Here is a 20815-nt window from a genome sequence, read left to right on the forward strand (position 1 = left end):
TTTCTATTCCACATATACTTCATTCCAGTCAAAATGAAACAATTCTCCATTCTTCATTCTTGTTCTATCTTTTCAAACTTTTTCATAACATACTTCATGACTGAAATGAACTCATTTTCTAATTTTTATTGATATCTTCTATGGTCTCTTTTATCCATAAAAACCCAAATCAATTATCACTTTTCTCTGAAGTTCTCACATATATCAAAGCAAATGGGCTAGACCTTTCCTCTATTATTTAGGTACATGACTTCCCTAAAACATTTAAATTATAAGATCCTTAAAAATATTGTCTATCCAGTGCAAAGGTTATCAGATTGCCTTCTGTGTAAAGGTTAACAGATTGCCTTCTGTGTGGGGATGGGGGGAGGGAAGGAAGGGTGGGGGGAAATTGTAAAATTCAAAACCTTACAAAAAAGGATAGGTAGAAACTGCTATTGTATATAATTGGAAAACTAATGCAATTTTTTAAAAAAATAATGTCTATTTGAGTAATATCACTGCTAGGACTAAAGCTCAAAGAGAACAGGAAAAATGAAAAAAAAGACATGTTTAAAAATGTTCATAGCAGCTATTTTTTAGTACTTTAGTCTATCTTTTAATGCTTGCAACTAAGGATCCCCTTCAACTGGGGAGTGGATTAACAAATTACGTTTATGTGTAGCACTAACTACTTGTGATATGGCTTGTGTTTATATCTCTAGCTAGAGAACAAAACTTCCTAACAATAGGATGAGAATCTAGTTACCAGTTTTATTCTATCAAAGATGCATCTCTGCTATATGGTTCCCATTGCACTATCATGTAATAAATAAACATCACTCAGAAACATAAAGACAGGATTGACCACAGATATTTGTGAGAAAGAATATAAATTCTAGTAAACATCTACTTTAACAGAATAAATTTAAGTGAAATAGAAATGGAAGAAGATTGGATTACAACAGGGTCTAAAAATTGTTTCTTTCTCTTGTTCAGGATAAGCAAATTCCCACAACAAAGCACAATCACAAGTACCACCCTTAAGACTGAGGTCATCTCTGGGGCAGCTAGGTGCCATAGTGGATAGAGCTCCTGCCCTGGAGTCAGGAACACCTGAGTTCAAATGTGACCTCAGACACTTAATAATTACTTAGCTGTGTGGCCTTGGGCAAGCCACTTAACCCCATTTGCCTTGCAAAATTCTAAAAAGAAAAAAAGATTGAGATCATCTATCTTTATCTTACAGAGGGTAACTGAAAAAATGATTTGCACCAGTGGCTGCTCTGTTTTCATGCATTAAATTTTATGACTGCCACCTCTCCCTTCTTTTTTCCTCATTCTCCTAGTCTTTCCAAACATGATGATATCATCAAAGTACACAGAGTAATTCATGTTACTCATTTATATAGCTTTGTATGGTGACAAATGCTCTTGAATGCTTTGGTATATATGTTAGAACAGGTGAAATTCAGATGGACAGATGAAGGCAGGCAGTTTTTTCCCTTTTCCCTCTTCTGTCATAGGAATCTGATAAAAGCCACTCTTGTTGTTGTTTGTTCTTTGATCTCAAAGGAGATCATAACATTAGGGAGGTGACCCCATGACAAGCACATTGGATTTGAGTGAAGGGGAGGTTGGGCTAAGTCACCAGGCTCACACTCTCCTCCAGAGTCATCTGCATCTAGTGGCCAGATGAGGATCAGGAAGACTGGAGCTGGCCCTGGATACCTGGCAATCAGGGTTAAGTGACTTGCCCAAGGTCCAACAGCTAGTTAGGGTCAGGTGTCTCAGTTCACATTTGAACTCAGGTCCTCCTGACTCCAGGGTTGGTGCTCTATTCACACTACCACCTAACTGCCCTAAAAGTCAATGTGCAAATTCAACACATAAAACATATTAGAGCATATTAAACTCTTGATATGGTACATTTGTTCTCCAGTTCACTCAAAGTCTACATACAGATACATATGTCCATTCTTCTTTGAAACCATCACTATAGGAGAGTAAAAGAGACTATTAGACTCTATATACTAATAGGTTCTTGAGATGTCCTCTGAAGTTATTCTTCATAATTAAAAAGATCTTTCTGGAAGTTGGATATTGTGGGTTGTTCTCTGTGTGCATTCCACATTCCATTCAAACAGTGGGAAAATGTCTGTCCTCTGCCTGAACTTCTATCCCAGACCCTCTTTCCATGTCTCAAGTACCAAGGAATCATTAAAGTCAAATATCTTAGGGTTGTTGAAGAGTATGATCACTACCATCCTCTAACTTTCACCTTGCATACGCCTCTGCATAAACAACATGAAAGGTCAAATTATGTTGGTATTTCATTTCAACATGTCTACAATATTTCATTAGTACCATGAACAAACTCAATTTGGTTCCAATTAAGGCTGACAATCCACTTAAGGGTCTAGACAAACCAGGGCCAAATATCCATTACTTTGTAATACCAGCAATAGTTCAAAATTTCCAAAATAACTTCAATGTAGCCTATATATGGACAGCTTTTGCCACTGTATTTCAAAATTCAAAACTATAAGAGATCATAGAAATATTTTCTCCAAATGTCTCTAATAGAATTATTGGAACACAATGGCCACTTTGTGCTCCCCTGTTCTAGGCAGCAATGCAATCCACACTACCAATTTCTATACATATTTCTAAACAAAATCCTATGGTATAAAGTCAATAGATTTCACCTCTTTTTTTCTCAGTCACTAGTCTGTAGTCCTCTGCCATTTTTTGCCATGAATTCCTGAATAATTGGCATATAGGGCTTCCCAATGAGTATTCTTTCAGACACCTTTGAACCTATTATCCATGTCACTTACAATGTCTAGCAATTCTTTGAAACCACATGGATTCCCTTTAAAATATTTGCTACTCAACTGTACTCTAAAGAATTCATCATATTTGGGGCAGCTAGGTGGCACAGTGGATAAAGCAATGGCCCTGGAGTCAGGAGGACCTGGGTTCAAATCCGGTCTCAAACACTTAATAATTACCTAGCTGTGTGGCCTTGGGCAAGCCACTTAACCCCATTTGCCTTGCAAAAAAAAAAGAATTCATCATATTTGAGCCCTGTAGGAGCTCATTCCAACCCAATTTCACTCTCCATCTAAGGTATTATTGTCATATATCTATTAGGGACATTAATAATTATCTAATAATACTAGATTATTAATTTTCATAATTTAGCATGTACATAGCTCTGTGTTGATTTGCAGATAATCCAAATGTGAAATATGCTTTACTTGGTATCTCACCATGCTCAAAGTATTCTTCAAGTGTTGGTAAGCAATTATGCCAAGTCATAACTGAATGCCTAAAAGTAGAAACAATTTCAACTTGGGCTCCTGTCAGTCAATTCCACATCATTATGTTACAGGCCTTCTGAGAGCCCTTGTAATTCAGGTTTTCCATGTTTGCTCCCAATGAAACCATGGATCTTCTAAAAAATGTTCCTAAGCTGGGACAATTGCATTTTTTCCCCATAATATACTTCTTCCTATACCTGCCATCAAGTAGAATCTGTCCCATTCAGTGGGTCTCTCCCTTTTTCCCATGTTCAGAAGAGGGTCCACTATATATCACTTAAAGGAAATGGGTATGCTACACCAATACCATCAATGAGGTTCAAATCAAGTCTATCTTACAGGACCTCATATTTGGTTATTCACTTGATTTCACCATTTTATAAAAATGTTGTCCACTGCATGAGGGTTTATAAACTCATATCCCCTAACTATTCTTTTTCTGAATTTTTTCCCTGGTCACCTGTTACATCTACATATCTCTTAAAATTCACAAAACACATTCAAAGTGGTTTGGACTAACTATATCCTAACAATTACATTGTCCTTCAAAACTTTCACAAAACCTTCAGTTCCATAAGCAGAGTCTACTTAAAGTGTCAATAATCTCTTATGCATATCAATATTTAAAATTTGAAATTGGCAACATTCTGCCAATAATATTACTGGAGGATTGTATTGTTGACTCCCAATGCCAATGATTAACCAGTTATCAAAGAACAGTGCAAACTGAATGACCAATTTAGTCAAATGTGATTTAGTTCAGCAACCATAATAACAAGGGTTATAAGAAAGTCTTGTTTTAGTAAAAACTATAATATAAGCAGTAACAGAAAAGGTAGCATTCACACTTTTGGAAGTAAATATCAACCATAACTATTCATAAATTCATAAAGATCCCATTAGGTTAGATTTAAAAATAAACCAATTTTAAAACCAGCAGAAGAAAAAAAAATGTTACCTTTCCTCTTAACGAAAACTCAAACAGCTTAGTGTTTGGGAAAACTATATATAAAATTATTCTCAAAATTTGTCATTATTGGGATTAATTAAGATTCAATTCAAGTGACAAAAAATAACATTTATCAGAAAATTATAATAAAAATGTGTTATAAAAATAAAAATAAGAAAAAATCTTTGTTAATTTCTTGAAATCTTGTGCACTATTGAGCACAAATTAAGAGAAAAATTGATCCTGAAAAGAAATTCCACTTTAATATTCACTACTCTAACTCTTACTGCCTGAGAGTCAGGCTTATTACTTTCACCTCCCTGCCAGGGTTCAGCCAAAAGAAGAATCGCTATGTCTAGTCTCTGTCATTATCTCTAGCCCTAACAATAATGATCCCTCAAGTCTTGATATAGACAATAAGCCTAGGGAGAAAGCTTAGAAAAGCTTCTAAATCTGATATAAGGAATCTTCTGCACCCCAGTTCCAACCACTTAAGAGTCAGACTGATTTTTACAGGATAATGTTTATCTCAAAAGTATCATAACAGATGTACAAACATACTCCATTATATGCAAAGAGTAACTCACCTCTCTTCCCATACTATCCTAGTGTCTAAAAGAAAAAGAAATGTTCATAGTTTAGTTAAATTCTTATAAAAGCATGGTCCCTGTTTCAAGTCCAAAACGCTCCCCACCTTTGGACCTGAGGCACAATCCATCTGATTTCTTATAGTTTCCCTGCCAGACTGCCTAGAATTCTGAATCCAAGGCCATCATGACTTAATTCTGGGTAGAATGGGGGATTTTACTGCCTTTAACTACAAAGCGATAAGGACAAATGAAACAGAGACCTAAGACTATTTTCCCAGAGTTGTGGGATAGAAAGGAGAATAGAAAAATGAAGTTCCCCTTTGTTTCTCACAATTTCATTTCATGGGACCTGTGTTAGGAGTCAACCCATTCCCTCCTTGGAAAGAGAATGAGACAGAACCAGTTTGGCAGTTTCATATTTTGGCTACATTACCCATCAAGGAATGGGTAGAACTCCCTACATGTGGTAGGAGAACATGGGGTACCACCTCCCAGAGTGGCTTCATGTTAGGTGATCTGATCATGTGCAGCAAAACCTCTATTACAAATGAATATGATGGAAAAATATTTCACAATGAGAAATGATGGTGGGTACTCTTCCATGAAAAACTGGGAAGACATATTGAAATGATACAAAGCAAAATGAGCAGAACCAGGCAAACAATTTATACAGCAATAACAATGTTGTGGAAGAAAAGCTATAAAAAATTAATAATTCTGATCATAAAAAGAATATAAAGAATATTACCCTCCTCCTGAAGGAGATGATGGACTACAAAAACAGAATGAAACACATTTTGACATGACAGATAGGGAATTTGTTTACTTTTACTATGCCTATTGGTGCTTGGAAGGCAAGAAGTAAAAGGGAAATAAAATAAATACTTATCAATTTAAAAAAGAAAACACTATGTAATTTCTATATTTATTTATCATCTTTATCTTTCTAGCACTTAGCACAAGGCTTGACATAGTAGGTGCTTATTAAACTTTTACTGACTTTATTTCTATTGTCAGAGCCTAGCACAATATCTTATTACATAAGAGGTAAATTAATATTAGTTGAATTCCAGATATTCTTCAAAAATGAGGACCTCAGTGACACTCTAGGTCCTAGACTCTAGTAATACAGAGTTTAAAAGCAATCATCTGATGATGGCACAGCCATACAAGTTGAGATAACTCCTAGATACAGCAGTCTCAGAAGATGAGGCTAACCATAATTTAGAGGCATGTATTGAGTCAGAAAATTCTAATTCCTGCTCTGTCACTAATGAGTTGGTGTCCTTGGGCAAGTCTCCCCATCTCTCTGGGCCTCAATGACTTATATATAGTATGGGGGTGGAGGATGAAATAAATGATCTCTAAGGTCTTTTCCAGGTCTAACAGAACATGCACTATTATTCTAAGGACCAAATCTCCCTGTGATATTTTTACTCACAGCAAGAGGTCATTGTTAAGAGAGAGAGAATAAATTATTAGCTATGTTTCCATTGCCCTCCCTCTGGATTACATGTAAGAAGTGACATTCATTCTCTCCCTTTTCCCTCCTGCCCTAATCCCAAGAGATAGAGAGTAAACTAAGGCCTTATCCAGCCATCTGCTGTTTAGGGCTATGATGAAAATCACCATAGGGTACTCTTTTCACTTCATATTTTCTTTTGCTCTGATTTATGTCTCACTCTTTCTGTATTTCTTTCCCTTCCTCTTCCCTTTACTTCTGTATTTCACAGTATTTCATTGGGATTTGTGCTCTCCCCATTCTTTTGCCATAATGATATAAGCCTTCTCTGGACCCTTCATCAAGACATTACTTTAGCCCTAAATTCAGGTAAGAAGGACTCTTGGTTTAGAGGAGCATAGATAGAGGAGAGAGGGATGCATTGTAGCATAGGAAAATTGAGTCACCCCACCCCACATTTCCCTTTCCAGAAAAGATGGAAATCAAAGGCAATACTTCCATTTTGGTTAACCTACATTCATCCATAGCCTGCTGAATTGAAAAAATATTGGCCTGAGAACCCTTGCTGCAGGACATATATAATGCTATATAATGATATATTATAATACTCCTCATTCTCCCCTTCAGTTCTATAAGGCGCTAAAATGTTCCCACAAAGAATGCTGGGAATTTGGGGAGGAGAAAGAATAGACCTTCTATTTTCTCCTAAATAATGGTTGAATTCTTCCATCCCCAAATTAATCAATGGGGTTAATCTAGAGAGAAGCCTGATTTTTCATTCAATTACTACAAAATCAGTTAATTAGATAGGATTTTATAAATTCACCTAGTTCAATTCAACAAGTTTTTGAAAGTATTACAGTCAAAGTATAAGGCAGCTCTGTTAGTAGCTGGGAGTATGAGGATAAAAATTGTCACATTTTTACCCAAAAGTAAAGGAGATATCAATCTAATAGGAAAATGGAACATAAATGACAATGATATAAAATAGAAAGTAATGGAGGCAAAGTATTTTAAGATAATTTAAGGAGAAAAATCTTAATTTCAACTGACATGTTCAGAGGATCTGGATCCTCAGGATCTGGATGCTGATAGGAAAAATATTTCAACAAATAGATAAAAATATTGGTTGTGCATGTGTATAGTCTGAGTAAATATATGAACTCAGTATGAGGAAAAAGGGAAGGAACTACTAGTTCCATTTTGGTGAGATTGTGGTGTACATGATATGAAGTGGAGTGAAATAAGACTGGAATCAGATCATGGATGGTATTAAATGCAGTGATAAGGAGACTATCTTTAATCATAAAAGCAATAAGGACTCAATGAAGGACATTTTAGCATAAAAGCTACATGGTAAAAACTATCCATTAGGAAATTTATTTTGGCAGCTTTTGAAGTCTGGATTAGAGAAGGGAGAGATCAAAGTTCAGGAAACCAGGTAAGGGACTACCAAAAGTTCCATATGATATAGATCTGGATTTGGTGATGATGTGAGTTCATGTGTGAGGTCATGTGTTGTTAGTAGAATTGACAGGATTTTTCAATTGATTAGATGTGGGAATTAAGATGAACTCAGGTCCCGTGGATGAATGAAAGGATAGTGGTGACTTCGAAAGCAATAAGGAAGCTATTTTAGAAGAAGCAGATTTAAAATGGTAAGTGGTACATTCAGTTTGGGACAGATAGGATGTTAAGTACCAGTAGTGGAAATATCCATCCAACAATAGATTACTATTAGAATTTAGGTGTGGAAATCTGAACTAAATACATAGATATTCATATCATATCATGAGAGATCATCATTAAAATCACAAGAGTAAATTAGTGAAATGATGTTAGAGAGAAGAGGAAAGGACTGGGATAAGCTATTTCCCAAACTTGGAGTTCAGAAGAAAAAAATTAGGAAGACCAAAAAGAAGCAAAGTAAAAGAAGAACCATGAGAGAGTAAAAGTGAAAGGAACCATATCAGAAAGAAAAAAAAAAAGAAAGATTTCTGAAGGTTCAATCTTACAACTACCATTGGACTAAGTAATTAAGAGATCCCTGCAGATCTTAAAGGGAACTGCTTCAATTAAAAAGGTAGGCAAAGAAGTCAAGTTTCAAGGGGGTGAGGAGTAACAGAGTAAAGAAGAGATCTCACTCCCTTATTTGACAGAAAAGGTCCAGACAATGAAACTTATCTAAGTCACCCCACTGGTAAGAGTCAGAAGTGAAGCAAGAATCCAGATTTCCTTATACATAGTTTAGTGTTCCTTCCATTGAATTATATTGTTTCAGGTTGACTATATTGATTACATTGAACTCCATCATACTAATACAATTTATCTTCATTGGAAGGACTAGAGTAGGGCAAAAAGAAACCTTTTCACAGAGCTATTGATCTAAAAGATACTCCTCACTAACTCTCCCCAGATGAAAAAAAAAGTGCAGCCCCAGAGTAACTCATTGTTCCCAGAGTATAATGCTATTTCTGTCTTTGAGAACCAGCTTTGGGGCACAAGTGTATTGTAGCTTAATATCCTAATCAGGTGACTGGACAAGTATGATAACTGTAAAGATGACCTGAGGGCACAATGATGTTCGGAGTTCTTTCACCCTTCTTGGTTGCCCCAAGTTTCTGGCATCAGATAGTCACTTCAACCATTTGCAGCAAAATCTTAAAAATAGATTAGACATTATCCCTCTGAAGAAGGGTATTCAAAACTAAGAGGGATATAACCTGCTCCCTACTAACACAAATGTTTACTGAAAAAAAAAAGTCATTGCAAAGAAAACAAGAGATTACCTCAAAACCAGTTTGAAAATAAAATGTCAGTTGAACTGTAACCTTCTTGAGGGAAGGGACTATGCTTTTTGAATGAGGTTTAATTAATGTTTGGTCAATTGAAGTGACTTTCTCTTTAAAGAAAATATGCTGACATTTTTCAGTACAAGACAGTGTCTAGAATATTTGTCAAAATGTGACAAGTCATTGATTGTGCACTTAAAAGCAATGAGGTTATCCTTGTGATTTTTGGAACAGAAGCAATCTCCCTGCCAGAAACTTTTGATGCTGGATTTTTAGCTGTTTCTTTGAAGCTAATTCTCCTCCTCTGCTATGATTGATGGTTGAAAACATTGTATTTTTTTAAAAAGAGCCCTGCTGGTTCATTCCTTCCTTTGGAAAGACATTCTTTAAATACACCAAAGGCAGAAATTCATCTAGAGAATCAGTAGGACATGATAATTATGGTGCAAAAAAATCTCTAATGGGAAGAAAAGAAGACAGTAGACATTATGATTGAATTTTTGCTTCCCTCTTCACTTCTCAAGGTGCATTTTGGAAAAGCTAGGTGAAATGGTGATAAATATACCCACTATTCTTTGTAACAATTAAAAAGTAAGTTGTCAATATAGCATAAGGAGAATTGTCTCTGAGTCTTAAAGAAGCTTGAGGATGAAGTTATTGATCTCAGAGAGAAACATTGTCATAACAATGTCCAAGCATTGGTCATTGGTCACTTTTACCACCTATTCAAAAAAAAAGAAGTTCTGTAAGGAAGCCATGAGAATTATAGGGTGGGTTTTACTTTTAAAATGAGCAAACTGATGAAATCTATTAAAAAAGGAGAACCCTTAAGCAAAAAAAGCAGAAAGAAAAGCTGCATTGTTTTTTTCTGTACCTAATAAGAAAAAAATGAAGAAGTCATAAACTTTAGGGCATGAGAAGGAACAGATGAATGACTAGAAGACAGTGTACTGAAGATAGGGCCAGGTGACCTCAAAGCACCAATTTTCCATAAAAGAGTCTGTGTGGAAATGACATTCATTTAACCTGAAATTAGAAAACCTGAGTTTGAGCTCTAGATCTGACACTAATAAAAAGTTCCTTACCCTCAGAGCTTCAGTTTTCCTACCTGCAAGGTAAGGATAAAAGCTATAATTACTATCTACTTCAAAGGAAACTATGAGGAAATTGCTCAGTAGAATTTAAATCCTGTATAAATTCATATTATTATACTGTTGTGTTGATATTACTGCTGTTTATTATACTAGATCTGTTTGTGCAGAAGCTTCCAATGAAGGAATTTCTCTATTAACACATCTGATTTACAGCTTGTTTTAATGAACTTCATGGGAAACTGAGAGCTTAGATGACTTGCCCACACATATGACCAGAATGTGTCAGAGGTTTTTCTTGAACTTAAGTCTTCTTCACTTCCAAAGTAACACTGCATTTCGTCGTCATCATCATCATCATCATCATCATCATCATCATTATTATCATCTTCAAAAGTCTATTGTGAAATTGTTAGGGCAGCTAGGGAGCAAAATAGGATTCAGAGAGAGGAAGACTTATCTTTTTGAGTGCAAGTCTAGCCTCAGATACTAGCTGTGTGATCCTGGGCATTTATAACTTTGTTTCTCAACTATAAACGAACTGGAGAAGGAAATGGAAAACTACACCAGTATCTTTTCCAAAACCAAAACAAAACTAAACAAATGAGGTCATTAAGATTTAGACTTAAGTGAAAATGACTGAGCAACACTTCAGAGCATTTCTGGGCTTAAATATCTGGGTTTTACAAATAAGAGAGTGAATATGGTGGGGTGGAATGTGGAAAAGTGAGATATGAGAGAAAGAAAAGGCATGGGGCACAAATGGAAGTTGTGGAGGCTTATCCACTAACTTTATGTCCCATAATGAAAAGGAAGATGATCTCAATAGTACTGGAACTTAGGGGAAAAAATTAGCTCAATCATCCTTTCCTTTGGAATTTTTTTTTTTTTTTTGGTTAGAATGGGAATGAATATGGTTTCAGTCCTTATTTCTTTGATAATTTCTATCTTCCATCCTCAAGTGTAGAGAATAAACAATTCCATTAAATATCAATATAATTTTAATGCTTATCAAGTATCATTTCATCCCTTTTACAGATAAGAAATATAAACAGGAAGTGGAAAATAGTCTTCTTTTCCATTAGTCAATTCAATTATATAGGTATGTTTTCTTTGCTATGTAATTTTATTCAGCTCTAAAAAGTGATCATACTCACAAAACTCTTAACCATCAATTTATATTATTTTCATATTGTTAATTATTAATATAATCTCTTGAACTTACTGAACACTATTGCTTTCTATGTACAGAAAAGGAGGGATGATAGTCTTGCTAAACTCTGTTCTGGTCAGACCACATCTTGAGTAATGGATTCAGTTTAGGACAAGAAGTTTTAGGAAAGATATTCACAAACCAAACATGGAGAAGTGAGGGTATAGAAGGCTTGTCAATATGGTGAAGATCATACCATATAGGGATCAGTTGAATGAATTGCTGATATTTTGTCAGAAGAAGAGAAAACAGAGTAGACACAATAACTGTCTTCAGTTTTTGAAACTTGGTCATAAAAAAAGAAATATTGTATTTGTATTGCTTGTTCCTAAGGGGCAAGGAACATTGGTTACAAATTAGAAAGAGGCAAATTTCAGTTTAGTGGAAGAAAAAGAGTACTCACAATCAAAACTTTCTAAAAATGATGAGCTGCCTACTAAAGAAATAACACAGTCATTCATTCTTAGATGCCTTCAGGCAGAGATGGGATAATCTTCTATCAGGTATTTTAAAGAAAGAGATTCTCTACTTTACATAGAAAATTAAAATAGAAGACCTCTAAGGTCCCTTGCAAACATATCTATGATTTGCTTGGTTAACTTATTGGTCGAATTGGATTTTAACATTTATATATGCATAATTCATAATAAAAAATAGCAACTAATACATTCCATGTAAGTTCAATTCAAATGGATAAGGGAAATGAAGTTATTGTTCTCTCAGTATATGGAACAATGAAGGTGTAAAAGTTGTCTTTCTGGCCCTCCCCATCACCACCTTCATCACCAAATAAATTTTTAAAATTCTTTTTTTCCCCAGTAGTATGAGTAGATTTTTATTACTTTTTAGATAATAGCTTCCTCAAACTAGGCATTTATGCCCAGTCTAAGACTGTCAGAGTTTTCAAAATGCTACATGAAAATAGAATGAATAGATAGTAATTTCCTTGTCACTGGTTGTATTTGGTGGGGGATACAGAGTCACTTGTCAGTAATATCATCAAGAAAATTCTTATTAAGCATGGGTTGGAGGAGGTAGTGTCAAAGGTACCTTCTAGTTTTGATAGTCTAGGAATACATGATTGAGTCCTTACAAAGATAAGATATTCCTCTGTCAAATTTGGAACACACTGGTAAATTTGAAATGTTTATTCAAATAGGTAGTTGAATAGATAGATGGATAAATAGACAGCAGATGGATGATAGATATATATGTGTATACATAGCCATATATGTACATATTCCACTGTCTTGTCAGCATTGCCTGAAACTCCATTAATTAATTATTTTTAACTAAATAATATCTAAAATTATAAAGCAATTTTAGATAAAAAGTAATATATATAAACATAAATAATATCACTGATTCTAAATTAAAATGTCAGGAACACTGATGATCTCCCTGATACACGAAGGCAGACAGGGTCTGGACAAAAGAACAATGGATTAATAATCAAGTAGAAGACCTGGTTTTCAATCTTGGCTTGACCTTTAAGAAATATGTAACCCAAGTGCATTATTTCTTCATTTGTGAAATGGTGGATGAGGGAAGAGATTGAATTTCATGATCTTGATCTCCTGTAGCCTTATATTTTAATGATTAGAAAACAAATAAATATAGCTTGGTCCCAAGGTAAAAAGGGTAGGAAAATTAGAAGGAGTAAAGAATGGCAAAAAATATGACTTCTGATCTCTGAATTGCTAACGTGATCACGAGCATGCAGGACAAACAAGCAGAAATATAAACACAACATGAATGGATCATGAAATGTTTGCACAGGTCAAAGGTATATTTTAAGTGAAAGAGTAAAGGGTAAAGTAATGGAAAGAATTGGAGGGAGAATGAATTTAGGAATTGTTTAAATAGAATGAAATGAAGACTAAAGAGATTTACAGTTAGAAGAAACCACACAACTATTATGCATCATCAAGGGGACCCAAAACTAAGCCCTTTGACTCCAAATACAATGCTCTTGGTATTCAATCCAGGAAGGCTTCATAGGAGAGACTCACTTTTCACAGTACTTAAGACTCAGCAATTTTTTGAGATAGGTGGTGTATGTTATTCTTATCATCCAGGGAGCTAGTGCATAAAGCACTTGGAGATGGGATTAGGTTAATCTTGACTCAGACACTAGTTATGTAACCCTGGATAAAGCATATAAATGCTCTTAGTCTCAGTTTACTCAATTGTAAAATATGAATAATTAATTATACCACCTATTTCAACAGGATTGTTCTAAGGATCAGATGGTATATAAAGTGCTTTGTCCAAGCAATTTATCATTATCCCTTTTACAGATAAACTAAGAAGCAGAAAAGTTAAATAATTTGTCTATGGTTTCATAGCCACTAAGGATAAGACTTCAGGGGCGGCTAGGTGGCCTAGTGGATAAAGTACTGGCCTTGGAGTCAGGAGTACCTGGGTTCAAATCCGGTCTCAGACACTTAATAATTACCTAGCTGTGTGGCCTTGGGCAAGCCACTTAACCCCATTTGCCTTGAAAAAAAAAACCCTAAAAAAAACGGATAAGACTTCAAATTCAGGGTCTCTTTACAGTATACCACATTTCTCAATAAAATGCCATATGTTCAGTATTTTTGTCTCAGGAAATTCTTTCTATAGATTTTCCCCTCATTCTTTTTTCCTTCTCCTGCAACTTTTCCCCACGTTTAAAACTTCACCATCAATTAGATTTAGCACTGTGAGGAATCTTAAAAAGCATTTAATCAAAAACCACTCACGTTATAGATGGGGAAACTAAGATCTAGAGACAAGCAACTTGTCCAATGTCACACAGTTTCCAAGTGACAGAACCAGGATTCAAGCCCAAGTCATTTGATGCCAATGCATTTTTCATAGACTTTGCTCTACAAACTGTCATCTCCCTTCTTTCCCATAGGCACCTTGTCTATCAGGGGCAGTATATGGAGGATGCAAGAAACAAAACAGAGCTGCCTCCTGGCTTCTTTCTGCAAGGCTTCTCTGAATTCCCGCACCTACAACCTTTCCTCTTTGTGATCCTGTTGGTTGTACATCTGGCCACTCTGAGTGGAAACCTGATCATCCTTGTGTCTGTGGTCTCAGTTGCCACTCGCCCCCCCATGCTGCTCTTTCTATGCCAACTGTCAGCTATTGAGCTTTGCTATACATTGGTAGTAGTGCCCCGCAGTCTAGTTGACCTGGCTAGGGCCCAGGCAAGGGGCAGTCCCATCTCCTTTTTGGGCTGTGCAGTACAAATGCAGATGTTCGTGGCCCTTGGAGGAGCTGAGTGCTTCCTGCTAGCAGCCATGGCCTATGACCGCTATGTGGCCATCTGCCACCCTCTGCGCTATCCAGTCTTGATGACCCCAGGACTCTGTGGGAGGCTGGCTCTGAGCTGCTGCCTTGGAGGACTGGTGGTCTCCATCTTTCTCACAGTGGCTATCTTTCAAATGCCTTTCTGTGGTTCACACCTGTTGATTCACTTCTTCTGTGATGTCACTGCTCTGCTGCACCTTGCTTGTACCCACAGCTATGTGGAGGAGCTGCCCTTCCTTGGGGCCTGCATTGTGCTGTTATTGGTGCCCTCTTTCCTGATCCTGATGTCCTATGGTGCCATTGTGGGTGCCCTACGACGCCTGCATTCATCTGGGGGGCGCAAGAAAGCTGCATCCACTTGTGCCTCCCACCTGGCAGTGACCCTGCTACACTATGGCTGTGCCAGCTTCATGTATGCACGACCCAAGACCAGCTATGCCCCAAAGCGGGACCGGACCCTGGCACTGGTCTATACCAATGTGACACCGTTGCTTTACCCACTTATCTACAGTTTTCGTAATCGGGAAGTCACCATGGCCATTCAAAGGGTACTGAGGTTGAAAGGAGATGGTCACTCCCTGGTTACTGGGTGACCCCAGCCCTTCCAAATCAGGGACAAGCAAAGGACTCTGAGATGGGGAAGGTGGGATTCAGAATAATGCAAGACCTAGTCCCTCTTCCAGTCTTGCTTTGTCATTTAGCCACTAATATTCAGGACTAGGAAAGGAGTGTACTCAATTCTTCTTCCTTCCCAGGAAATTTATTGAGGAATGCTGGCTCCTCTGTCCTTACCCTTTCTTACTAATGGAGAAGAGACCCAAATCCTCTCTAAAGATTTCTCATCACATTAAAGAAATAGAATACAGATGTATAAACACACCAAAAAAATACAAAGTTCAAAATGTGCGAATGAATTTATTCTGGTTGAGGAAATGTATGTATTTGGGAGAGGGGGAAGGAGAATGAGTTGTGAGGATAAAGGAATATTAGAATGGATATTAGAATTGGGAGGACAGCTTTCCTGGAGAAGGCAAATGTTCTGAATTAGATTATTGATGCATGAATGATGGATACCAACTTGTCTTGAGGTCATTGAACCCTCACCTTGGAACTAAAAGACTTCCTTTATTTTGTATTTGTTGCTGAAAGTGAAGACAGTCAAGGTGGAAAGACCTACCTGACACTCCTATGTGTTATTTCCCCTTGAAGTTATGTCCCTTATTTCCTGAGATTGAAGGAGAATGAATCCAAATTCTTTAGAGATTCCATTTCTCTCTGCTTGTTCATTTGCTGTATCTACCTAATGGATTCTGATAGTGACAGACAGGATTAACCTGAGCACTAAATTCTTTACTGTCTCTCTCTCTCTCTCTCTCTCTCTGTCTGTCTCTCGACCACCTCCTTTTTATCGACTTTTTAAAGTGCATAATAGCATCAGGTTCTTAACAGGTATCCTCAGAGATGAATTCCATCCTGGTTATCCATTTTGCTTCTTTCTAATTACAAGACTTGGAAAATGAAGAAGAAAAATACCTCAGAGGAGCAAAATAGCTTAATGGAAAGAAGACTAGATTTGAAGTGAGAGCAACCAGGTTCATACTCTGGTGCTGTGAGATACTAGTGGTTTGACCTTGGAGAAGTCACAATCTCTCTGTAAATATGTCTACAAAATAAGGCAATTGGCTTAAATGACCTCCCAGTTTCCTTCTAATTCTAAATCTATTATCCCTTGCTCCCAAGGCCACAGCAGTAAGAGGCATTGGGAATAATTCATTCTCTGAGGACTTTGAATGGCACTGATAAATTACTACTACTTCTCTTTATTTGACAATATTGACATGTCCAATTGTAACTTGCCAAGGAACTGGTCTGATACACAAACCTGAAGTCAGAAACTGTGAATACACAAAAATAAAGTAACTGGATCACAAAGTGCTGAGACTGAACAATGAGGATGAGTCATTTTAAAATGTATTTATTTTGTTTAGTCAAAAGAATTGTTTAAAAAATGTCATATGCTATATAATTGGCTTAAGAATTTTTTCAGATGTACAGTAGTCTGGCTTTATATTACCCATTCTGGACCCCATATTTTCAAGTTCTATATCAAGAGAACATTTCAAGATGTATAAGATGATAAGTCAAAAGTTAGTGGGGAAAATACATCAAACTTCTACCAGTTCACAAATTGATAGTCATCATTCTTTAGGTTCTAAAATTAATTTCTTCCTATTCTTAGGAATTTCCTGACCCAGACCACTTGTCAATAAGTACTGATATTTTTATTGTATTTAGATTCAAAATTCAAAAGTTAATATGGAATCTTAATAAATACCAAAAATAAATCAATAATCAATGAGGCTAAACCAAATGATGCCATCATTTAGGTACAAATTAATTTAGATTTGAGGGAAAATAAATGGCATATTGAGGTATCAGATTTTATTAGCAAGATAAATATTTTCTGATAAAATATTAAATATTTCTAACTAAGCAACAGTTATTAACACATTCTAATTTATAAGGTTATTATAATAAGGAAAGTCAGATATAATAGAACTCCAATGTAACCACTCCAGCTACAGCCAGTAGCTACTCTCATTATTTGCAAACTGGGTAGAAAATATTACCTAATCTAATGTTATCAAACTTCTTTCTACATATTCTTTCTTCTGCCCAAGATTTTATATTCTTACTGCCCTTCTGTATGGTTTTTTTTTTTTGATTTATAAGAGTAGTCTGGGAACTAGACTCAACTAGATAAAGATATAAAGGGGAAAAAGTTATATAACTCATAAAATCCTTGCAGGAAAATAGAGAAAAGGTATCCAGACTCTAATTAATCATCAAGTATATACAAAGAGATAGCTATACATTCTCCAAGGTGTTGACTGTTTTAATTCAATATAGGTTGAATGTTCATAAACTGTTGATATAGATCAAAAGTAAACCAATTAAGGAAAAGGAGGAGAGATGGAAAATCTAAAACATTGTTTCAGTGTTACCTGGGGAAGGAAAAAAAAAATTTCAAACATTATATCTGATCATATCATTTTTATCAATGATGGACTTTAAAAAAAAGTTCAGTGTTGTAAAATACCAAAATACAAATATCCAGAAATGCAATGCAAAGGTTAAAAGATGTAAGATATCCTACTTTCCAAGAGAAGTTAATTTTTTTATCTAGAGCTACTGAAGGAGAGAAGTTCAGAAAAAAATGAGATTATAACTTTATATGGTCAGAGAATAGTTGAATAGAGGCCAAAATAATTAAGGTAGGTTTTCTGAACTAGGGAAAATCAAGCTATACCTTGAATGATACATATAACTTCGAGAGACAAAGGATTAGAACAGAATCCAAAATTTTATAAAATAAACATTTCCAATCAAAATTCTGGTCTGTATTTTGATCCATTAAAGGTCAGGTGTTTTGGTTTAGAGTGGGTTTTTTGAAAAGAACATTGGGAATGAGAAAGGAAGGAGGTAAAGAAGGAAAAGAGTTCATTTTTAGTGGTTCTCTAGAATTCTCTAAGCATATCTCTTCTGTAAAGAGTGATTGTTTTTATTTCCCTTCAATTTCCTTTTCTTCTCTTATTGTTTTTAAGTTCCTAGTCTTCTCTTATTGCTATTCTAGTTTACTTTAAAAATATTAGAGTGTTCAGAGCAGACCTAAGTCACCTGATTATCCCAGTTAAGAATAATGGAATATGATCCTGGTTCTAATATATTGGGGTTTTTTGGAAAACTGGAGCCACTAGTAAGAGAAATGGTCAGGGGCATTTGTATTGTGCCTCTGGAGGAAAAATTCTTGGACCAGTACATGATTCAGAGGGAAAGATTTTGCAAGGAATATTTTCATTAATGAAGAATGAAAGTCAGAGGTTCAAAGTTGATCAGATACGTTTGTAGTTCCCATTATAAATGAGGCTGACTAGCAATCCAGCAATGCTATTCCCATGGTTTACTAGGCAGCTTCTGGGAAACCAGTCTTGCATTCCTGGGGAAGTACAGTTGCAGAGTTGAGTATCATAGACTATTGAGTGACAGGTTAGCCTCCCCTACTATTCAAAGATTATCAACATAAAATTGCTGTACTAATGATTGAAACATCAAGAGACAGGTTAGTTTTACTGTACTGTTGTTTGTCACTTTAAAAATACAATATTGATATTCTGCTCAGTGTTACTGTAATTTTGTATTCCTCAATGACATGGGAAAGATTAAGTTCTCCCAGTGTACCAGACCAATGCCTGTTTCCTATGTTATCAGGTCACTGGGTTAAAACAACTCTGGAACAGGCAGTGTGAAGGATGACTTTACAAAACATTTCCCTCATTTTAATCAACATAATGTGCATGTCATATCATAATTCACTCAATGTCATGGTCTCCTTCGTACAGAAGCAATATAGAAATAATATTGTTCTAGCTTCATGAGTGAACTTTTAGAAAGACTTCTAGCTTATCTCTGTGCCAGTTAATGCTTGCTCATGATTTTAAATAGATACTACTTATCATTTTAGGTAAGTTCCATTTATTCCTATGTTCTTTATTGTTTTTAATAATAACAATAGGGGGCGGAGCTAAGATGGTGACATGAAGGGATCAAGTCTTAGGAGCTCTCTGATAAAAACTCATAAACTAAGGACTCTAACTAAACTTTCGAGAGACAGAACCCACAAAGGGACCCAGTGAGGCAGGTCTCCTACCCAAGGTAACTTGGAAAAGAGCAGAAAGGCTCTGCTCCCCGGGGTCTGAGGGGCAGCCCGCCAGAGGGGTGGCCTGCCAGAACCAAAGAACTTCAGCCTCCTGGAGGCAGCGCCAGGGCACTGGGAGCCGTGGCGCACAGCAGCGGGGGAGTCTCCTGAGCTGCACCCCGGGGATCACTGGCACAAAGTGGGGGAACAGCAGGGGACCTCTGCCAGAGCAAGCACGTGGAGCCCAGCCCTCAGGGCACAAAGCCAGCAGCCTGGTCTTTCCCAACCCTGATCCAGGAAACAGAAGCAGGCAGAGCTGGTAAGCAGGAGCCCCCAGGGCATGAGCCCATTTTGCTGAGGGAGGGGAGTGAAGAGAGAGAGAGACTGCAGAGCTCTGTCCTCTGCACCTGGACCAGGACTCTGGGGCTCTGACCACATTCAGATCCTGATCCCAGTCTAGGCCCCCCCATAGAACGACAGCCCCCCTCACCTCGGCCCCGTGGCAGAGGGGGACGCTTATAATCATTCAAAGACCAGGAGGGAGGACAGAACCTCACACACTGAGACCCTTGTGGGAATGTCCCAAAAGCTCAGGAAGCACCCCCAAAAGCAAGCTTAGGCTGGGAAAATGAACAAGCAAAGAAACAAGAGGAAGACCATTGAGAAATATTTTGCAAATGAGCCCAAGAAGGATCAAAATATACTCAGTCTGAAGATGAGGAAGCACAAGCTCCTGCATCTAAAGACTCCAAGAAAAAACAGAAATTGGGCTCAGGCTATGATAGAGCTCAAAAAAGACTTTGAAAATCAGATGAGGGAGTTGGAAGAAAAACTGGGAAAAGAAAGGAGAGAGATGCAGGAAAAACATGAAAATGAAGTCAGCAGCTTAGTCAAGGAAAACCAAAAAATGCTGAAGAAAATAGCATGCTAAAAACCAGCTTAGGTCAAATGGATAAAACAGTTCAAAAAGTTATTGAGGAGAAGAATGCTTTAAAAAGCAAAATTGGCCAGATGGAAAAAGAGATAAGAAAACTCTCTGAGGAGAACAAACCCTTCAGACAAGGAATAGAATTCAGGGAGTTTGATGAATTTACCAGAAATCAGGAATCAATACTTCAAAACCAAAAAAAAAGAAAAATTAGAAGAAAATGTGAAATATCTCATTGAAAAAACAACTGATATGTAAAACAGACTTAGGAAAGATAATCTGAAAATTATTGGAATACCTGAAAGTCATGATCAGGAAAAGAGCCTTGACATCATTTGTCAAAGAATTACTACAGGAAAATTGCCCTGATATTCTAGAAGTAGAGGGCAAATTAGAAATGGAGAGAATCCACCAATCCCCGCCCCGAGAAAGAGATCCCAAAAAACCAACCCCCAGGAATATTATAGCCAAGTTCCAGAACTCCCAAGT

The 20815-nt window shown here is 36.6% G+C and overlaps 1 protein-coding gene across 1 annotated transcript; it reads left to right on the forward strand.

Annotated features, from left to right (window-relative positions):
• Positions 1-14191: 14191 nt before the first annotated feature.
• Positions 14192-15295, forward strand: LOC141494103 (olfactory receptor 10AC1-like). The gene has a single exon (XM_074195251.1). The coding sequence runs from the start codon at positions 14192-14194 to the stop codon at positions 15293-15295; it is 1104 nt and encodes a 367-aa protein (XP_074051352.1).
• Positions 15296-20815: the final 5520 nt, after the last annotated feature.

Source organism: Macrotis lagotis, chromosome 7 (assembly GCF_037893015.1).
Source record: "Macrotis lagotis isolate mMagLag1 chromosome 7, bilby.v1.9.chrom.fasta, whole genome shotgun sequence".
Lineage (NCBI taxonomy): Eukaryota > Metazoa > Chordata > Mammalia > Peramelemorphia > Peramelidae > Macrotis > Macrotis lagotis.

Coding starts and splice junctions, on each gene's coding strand:
- LOC141494103 (XM_074195251.1), top strand. CDS start 14,192: ATGTCACACAGTTTCCAAGTGACAGAACCAGGATTCAAGCCCAAGTCA.